Here is a 7,870-nt window from a genome sequence, read left to right as displayed (position 1 = left end):
ATGCATGCAGCCCCCACAGCAACAGCCCCCGGCCCCCGGGATGGGCACGAGCCCCCGGGACACCCCCCCCTGGTGATGGAGGTCCCAGACAGGTGGCCCCCCCAGCCCGCTCCCATGCCCTGTCCCGGTGGGATGCGGAGCAGAGCGCTCCCCCCAGGTAGCACAGCCGGGGCTGACCCCAGGGCTGTATCGGGCTGCGTGTCGGGGCACAGATGTCTCGGCAGCCCCAGGTGGGTTCACCTCCCCGGCCCTTCCTAGGGCAGCGGGGCTCTGCTTTTCCCCGCTGCCACACTGCCTCTGCCACTGCTCGCGGTTTAACTTGTTCCCCCCGCACCCCCGGAGCGAGGGGCTGGCGGGACACGGGGAACCGGTGCCAGCACCCACCCAAAGCTCCATCTAACCACGACCACGGCAAGCACCTCCCGCTCCTATCCCAGCTCCGGCCAGCACGGCAGCCTCCCGGCACCCCAAGCTCTCGCAGCCAGGCTGAAGCCCAGGCTGGGCATTGGGGTGATGTGCATTCGCACCTCGGCCCCCATCCGCCGAGGCCACCACAGGCGCACAGAGGGGCCATGGCCCTGCCTGCCGCCCCAGTGCCCCTTCCTGTCCCTAAGTGGGGTAATTAGCCGGGGAGCCCTCGGAGACCCGGAATAAAGCCTGGGAGATGGAGAGGGAGATAGAGGAGGAGAGAGAAAGAGCCCATTCACCGCCCTCCGGTCATCCCCAGGTTTTATCTCTCCATCGCCCTCCTGCTCGGCTTGCACACCGGTGCCCTCTCACCTTTCCCTTCCCAGCTGGGCTCCGGGCCGAAGCCATTAAAGAAACAAACAATTTCTTTTGTTGTTTGGCCTCGCCGGCCCCAAGCGGGGCCGTATCCTGCAGCTTTGTCCCTGGGATCTGCTTAGCCCTGCTCTGAGGCACCGCATCAAAGCCCTGCAACCTTCCAGCACCAAAACCATCTCCCTGACCCAGATTCCCACGGCCACCCCACCGCGGCACGGCCGGGGGGGTTCAGGGACCCCTTCCCCGCAATTGGCACTGCCACGCAGGCAGGGACCCCGGCTCCGGGCAAATACACCCCTCCTTTTGGTAACCACCCTCTAGGTACAACTCTTCAAACATCAGGATTGATGCAGGGCTGTTGCATCCCTGTAAAAATAAACCCGAGACACATTCAAATAATAACCAGCTACTTAAATCCCAACTCTGACAGCTCCAGGTGCGAGGAAGCATCACCCCCCTCCTCGCCCCCACTACAGACACAGTCCCCACTGGAAGCGATCCCCCTTAATGACCTTCCCGCCTTGTAACCACGATCCTGCCCTAATCACGACGCGGGCAGGGGGACAATAGCGTTTCCACACCTGGCCGTACCTGCTGGGACGGGAGCAGGCTTCAAAGCCACCCCTCCACAATGGGATCAATGGGAACAGGGCTGGGGGGGGGGAGACAAACACTAATTCTCCTAAAATCAGGGACTGGTTGCAATAATGAGGTGTTAAAGGAAGGTGAGCTTGAAAGCCTGGCCTCTGGCGGGGGGACCGGCGGGTGCTGTTTGTACCCCATTGGGGTTGTTCCTTGGGTTTGGGCTCGGCTGCCAGGAAAGCCCAGGGCCAGGGTGAAAATCCCCAAGGATTCAGCATCTGGAGCCAGGGAAACAGCAGCCTTCGCCTGGCAGAGGTGGGGAGGGAGAAGCGAGACCACGATTCCTGGAGTGGCTCTTTAATCTGGTGGCTTCACAACAAGCGAGTGGTTAGAAATAAACAAACAACAGGTTTATGCTTAAACTAAAAAAAAAAAGAGTCAAAATAAAGGCAGCCCAGGACAAAGTCTAATAAAAATAGCCAGAGGCAGGAGCGGCATCAGAGAGTGAATTAAGGCAGGGGCTGTGATTCAAGGGGAAGGTAATCAAAACTTCTGCAGCCCCAGAAGCGCTTGCCCCGCCGGGGCCCTAAAATACAGTTTAAGCAGCAAAGGGGCTCGGGCAGTAAATGCCAGTTGCCGAGGAAGACACAGGAGGGAACGTCCTTGGAGGGGAAGGTGCCGAGGATGAGCACAGGCATCAAAAACTGCAAGGGAAAAAACAGCCTGACCCAATCCCGCTGGATCTGCTGCTGCCCAAAGCCTGAGCTCCCGGAGTCAGGTTATTTCCGGGGGATCATCCCAGCCCTCGCGGTTAGAGAGCAATGCCTGAAAGGGGATGGGAGGAGGAACTGGGAGGCTGAGAAATCAGGACATATGAAAGAAAAAAGTGTTGTTTGGCCAAGGGGCAGGAAATCTCCCCGGTGTGGGGTCTCCAGGGACATCAGCTCTGAACCAGGCAGGGGATGGAGGAAGAGCCAGGGCATGGGGACACAGTGCTGTGCTTGGAGCCGTGTAGCGGGCGCCCAGCTGTGGGCAGCGGGGTTTTGAGCACACCTATGACATTTTGGGCTAATCCTGCTTCCTTCAACTTAGCACCAGCAACCGAGTCGGGGTTGATCCACAGAGCAGACCCTGGGGCAGTGCCGACATCCCCTCCCGGGGGTGCCATTGCCGGCCCCCCCAGGGGCACCAGCCTCATGGCCCGTGGCAGGCTGTTCCCTGCAGCACCCGTCCCAGCAGCAGGGGCGGGGGGACTGAGCTGAGACCCCTCAAACTCAGCCCACGTGGGTGGCTGAGCAGACCCGAGCTGGAGCCGCTGGGTGCATCCCAGGAGGAAGGGCAAAGGGCTTTATGTCTGTCCCTAACTGTGGGTGCAAGCCAGTGTCCTCTTGTCCCTTAGGGCTCCCAGCCCGCCCTGGGCAGTGCTGTCCTCGCCCAGGCCCGGCTGCGCTGGGAGCGGCTGGAAGCCCCTCCTGCAGCCCCCGGCAACGCCATAACCCGCAGTGCCCCTGTGTGGGCTGACCCATACCCTCCCACCCCCCCCCGCAGCCCCCCAGGACCCCAGCGGCCAGGGCCACGGCACCTCGAGAACCCCCCGTGCCACGCAGCCCTGCGCTTCCCCGCGCCGGTGCACAGGGCGAGGTCTCTGGCTTCAAACCCCACCGCCAGGATGGCCGTGCCGGCAGCTTGGGTGCTCCTGTGCCCCATATCCCGGCGTGCTCCGGTCCCCGGGCGGTGAGGGCAGGCAGAGAGATGGAGGGGGTCAGAGGGGAGAGCCGGGGAAAGGCGGTGGGGGGGGACGAAGGGATGGCGACTTACAGCCTGTGAGACATCCAAATGTGTTGGATGGGACGAAGCGGTGGCACCGGGCTGGGAGAGATGCCGGGAGCATCCCCCACCAGCAAGCCCTCATGGAAGGCGGCATCGCCTCCCGAAGGCAGACGTGGAGCCCCTTCGGCACGAAAGCGGGCAGAGTGTGGGGTCGAGCTCAGCCCTCGGCACGAGCAAACCCATCCTTTTCCCCGTGAGTAGCCTCAAAATCCACATCTGAATTTTACAGCCCTGAGTGGATGTACCAGCGGGACCTGCAGCCTCCGGTAGCAACGAAGGAAGAGGATGAGGAGGGCTGGGAGGATGCTGCGGCGGCAGGGCAGGGCCGAAGGACCATACGTACCGTTGTACACCAGCTCGGAGAATTTCAAGGCGAGCCCCTGCTTGATTTTCCGTACTTCCCGGTCCATGGTGAAGGCCTCGATATCTAAATGCGCATGGTATAGGATCGTTCCCGCTGGGGTCTCATAGATACCTAGCCATTTTTCCAGGCAGGGGGAAAAGCAGAAAAAGAGAGAGAAATGAATGAGACCAAAACTGTCAGCAAATGACAAAAAATAATGATTTGGCTGACAGAAGGAGCTGTGGTCGAGCGCATTCAGTCCCAGCTTGCTGTAAAATGCATCTGTCATTATATTCATGCTGGGGCCGAGACAGTCCACTCCGCACCTTGCGGAGAAAATTTCTAGATTCCCCTCTTTGAAGAGGCACTCTGACGAGGCTAAATGACAGGGTTTGGGAACCGATCCCCCCACCGATCCGTGCCCAACGGTCTGAGGCTGAAAACCTGTAATTAAAGGAACGACGCGGGGCACAGGCACGGGGAGCGGAGGGCCTGAAATACCCTCCTCTCCCCTCGGCTGGCGAGAAAGAGCCCCGCGTGTCCTCTGCGAAGCAATGAGGCTACCTGGGGGCTGGGAGGGCAACCTCATTTGGGGCTGGCAGGGCCCCCCCTCCGGTCCCTTCCCACCTGCGCCCCCGTTGCACGAGGCCTGGGGATGGAGGGATGCTTAATTATTTCGGCGATGGGGGCTAACGCTGCGGGCGAGCTGCTCCCTTTGTTCCAGCTGCTCGGGGCTTATTTGCCGCATAACATGTTTACTTGGTGTTTAAATACGAGGGTGGCCATGCGGTGCTCCGCTCCAGGTGGGATGCGGGTGGAAAGCCGGTGGGGGAAATGCTGAGTTAGTCCGGCAACGAACACGCGGCGGGCAGGGCTGTAACCTGCCCGTGGCCAGGGCTGCTCCACCAGCACGTCCCTGTCCCCTGCCCGCCCGTGGGGACGGTCCCCTCCCAATGCCAAGCATCTGTGCTATGGCATGGCCATATGAATGGCAAAGGGCACCCACACGTTGGCTTTTGCTGGCACACAAAGAAACCCCATAGAAAACTGTCCCCGCCAAAGGGGATGCGTCCCCAACCAGCCCCAGCCCTGCGAGGGGATGAGGGGAGCCCGCGGGGCTGTCAGGGGGCCTCAAACCTGCACCGGCCTCTGCCCGCTCAGTGCCCTGGAGAGTGGCACAGGCTCAAGCGGGGTCCCATCCTGGGGTGGCCACAGGTCCCACGGACACGGCAGGAGCCCTGTCTACCACGGCAGCTCAAGCCACTTCCATCAAACCTCATCCTTACCACGGTCCATGATCTCAGCATCCTACAGGCACAGGACAGGTCTCTGTCCCAAAGGAGGGCCACCCCCTCCTCTCAGGCCACCCCAGCAATGTTGCAGCCTGGTCCCCAGGGGCAGGTCAAGGGGTGCCCACTGAGCACCCATCCCCACGGAACTGCGGGAGGAGACAGTCGAGTTAACACCAAAAACCAGCCATCGCCACGGGCACGGCAGTGGCACGGGGGTACAGAGGGCTGCTGTATGCCCCCTCCAGACCCTGACCACGAAGCTAACGCAATTAATATTCACTCTCCTTCCCCTTAGGAGGTATTAAAGCAAATTTGGGCTGACCAAAGGTTTGGGTTCGTGTCTTGACCCCCACCTCCTGCCCATCTGCCTGCACCCCTACCCATCCCGTTCGACCTGATGCTAAAGGATCGGGGACCAGAGCGTGACAGCCGGGGTGGAGGGGAGGGGAGCTGATAGCCGTGCTCCCAGCCTCACCACCAAGAAGACAAGAGACACCTTCAAAGTGACACTCGCAGCATCTCCAAGTGTCTATTTTCATCTCCCCGTGTTTACAGGAAAAAGACAGAGGTGTCAGCACTGCAGCCTGGCGAAGCTTCAATCACCCCGTAATTACCGCTGGGGAAGGGGGGGACCGGAGCCGGGGGGGGGTATGGGGGGGCCAGCCAAGGAGACAGCTGCCACTGCTTAAAATTTTCTAATTTGTAACCTCAGCTGTCAGTTCACCTCCATCTGAGCAATTTTGCTGTGCTGAGTGCGGGCTGTCACTCCCGACAGCATCCGCGGGACAGGACGGGATGCAGTGGCTTCCCGAGGGTTAGGGGGGGGCGATGCTGCCCATGGGAAGATGCTGCCCAAATTTCCACTGCTGGTCCAGAGCTGAGGCTGAGCGTGGCCTAGTACGGGTTCATTGCAGCAAAGGGTTTTTCTGCTTTCCTCTTCCATCTGCTCAGCGCATCGAGGGGAAGAAAAGGGAAAAGGAAGGAGGAAAAGCCCCAGCCTAAGGCAGCGCTCAGCTCTTTTGGCAGCGGCCGTCCCCTCCTTCCTGCTTCCTCCCCACTGATTTCATTTACTTCACTTAATTAGCCCCCCTTTGGAGTTAAAAAGATAATTTGATAATGAGGATGTGAAAAGGCGGGAGAGGCAGGGCTGGGCTCCTGCTCCCAGCCAAGAGTCCCCGGCCAAGCCGTGGCCCCCCCAGCCGGCTGCAGCGCTGCTCCCCAGCACCCTGTAATTACCCACCCTCCTCCCACTAAAACAAATACAGCAAAATCGAGTTAATAGGGCTTAAAAGGCTGGCGCGGGCACGCTCAGCTCACCCCTCGCCCATTAGGCCTTAACGAAGTTCAATTAGGAGCTTAGTAAAAATCAATGCAAATGAAGTTTTCTCTTCCCCAACTCCCTGGGTCCAGGAGGTGAGGGAGAGGAGGCACCTGGCGGGAGCCTTCGCTGCCACCTCCATGGCCGTGGAGGGCTCTTGCTGTGCTGCTGACTGCCCGTGCCTCAGTTTCCCCTGCAGAGTGGGGGTCCCCGGGGATAAGGCATCCCTGTGCTGCCCCGAGGTGGTGGGAGCAAACAGCCACTGGGGCCACCGCACACCGCTGTGATTTAAGGGATCGTCTCCTCCCGCCTGCGAGCCCAGGTCCCATCTCCTGCCTTGTTGACCCTAACCCCAGTTGGGGTCCAAAATGCTCCTGCAGAGCGGTGGTGGGGCCACCCCGAGCTGCCCTGCACCCCAAAACCCTTGGGGTGGAGGCAGGTACCGGCAGGACCCTCCTGCTCCAGCCCCCTCGAATCCCAGCTCTCCATCTCTCCTGCAGAGCATTTCTCGGAGCAGATTTTGGAGAGGTTTCTGCTAATCCCAAGGAGCAAAACCGGGGGCAGGATCCTGCTCAAAGCAAGGGGGAAAACCCGCCGCCAAGGTCTTGCCCCCGCAGCGCGCGCACCCCCGCTGTCCCCAGAAAGCCCGGTCCTCCCGCGTCTGCCGGTGCACAAACACAGCAGCGATCGCTTGGCAATGTCACACAGGAGAAAGACATGACAGTTAAATGGGGTTTAGAGAAATTATTAAATGCTGGAAGGGTCACTAGAGCGTGTCAGTGGCTCTTAAAAAAATAAAACAGATTTTGACAAATTACTCAGCATCCTGCATGCAAATGCACAGGCTGGTGTGTGCGGTTTGGGGTCGGGTTGGGGTTTTTTTTTCTTCTTTCGGTTTTAATTCGATTATTCAAACTCAGATCAAATGATTTGGGGTTTTGTTTCTCGCTTTTCGTGGCTGATGCTCTTGCAAAGGGGCCAGTGCCCCGCGGTGGGGAGGGAGACCGCGGGCTGAGTCTTATCAAAATATTTGCCGATGCCCTGCACGAAGGGCAAGTTTAAAGGAAGAGAGCGTCTAATTAGGTATTAACGAGATTTAAAACAAAAGAGCAGGGGCAAGGAGATGGGAAATGCTTATGAGCCCTCTCGTTACTTACACTGGCAGCGAGCAGGCAGCTGCCTTCATTAGAGACCAGTGAGAACTCCCTGTCACAGGGAAATCTCGGTCAAAAGCTGATGGGAAGGGAGCGGTTAAGGGCTGCTGGCATGGCCTGAGCCAGAGCACTCTGGCGATGCTGAGCACCCCCCACGTCCCACCGGGGTTTTCCCTTTTTTTGCTGTTTTTAGGGCAGGGACAGCACGGCTGGCCGGTGGCCGCTCACCTCTGGACTTCATCCCGACGAAGCGGTTCTCCACGATGTCGATGCGCCCGACGCCGTGCTTGCCCCTGCGGAGAAGGGAGGTTGCAGCAGCCCCAGCCCTGCAGCGGGATCCAGGTGGCACCCCCCACGTCCCACCGGGGTTTTCCCTTTTTTTGCTGTTTTTAGGGCAGGGACAGCACGGCTGGCCGGTGGCCGCTCACCTCTGGACTTCATCCCGACGAAGCGGTTCTCCACGATGTCGATGCGCCCGACGCCGTGCTTGCCCCTGCGGAGAAGGGAGGTTGCAGCAGCCCCAGCCCTGCAGCGGGATCCAGGTGGCCACGAGAAGGGGGGGGGGGGC

The 7,870-nt window shown here is 60.0% G+C and overlaps 1 protein-coding gene across 1 annotated transcript in view; it reads right to left on the bottom strand.

The window, feature by feature from the left end:
* Positions 1–7,870, bottom strand: part of ASS1 (argininosuccinate synthase 1) — a 31,040-nt gene that overhangs the window by 8,276 nt on the left and 14,894 nt on the right. Inside the window, exons 10-11 of the mRNA XM_009286933.1 lie at positions 7,731–7,795; positions 3,539–3,670 (exon numbers count right to left, since the gene is read on the bottom strand). Coding sequence (XP_009285208.1) covers positions 3,539–3,670; positions 7,731–7,795 — 197 coding nt within the window. The remainder of the gene's footprint in view (positions 1–3,538; positions 3,671–7,730; positions 7,796–7,870) is intronic.

This window comes from Aptenodytes forsteri, unplaced genomic scaffold (genome assembly GCF_000699145.1).
Source record: "Aptenodytes forsteri isolate BGI_AS27 unplaced genomic scaffold, ASM69914v1 Scaffold136, whole genome shotgun sequence".
NCBI lineage: Eukaryota > Metazoa > Chordata > Aves > Sphenisciformes > Spheniscidae > Aptenodytes > Aptenodytes forsteri.
Note: the sequence above shows the minus strand (reverse complement) of the source record. Positions and strands in the feature narration are given on the sequence as shown.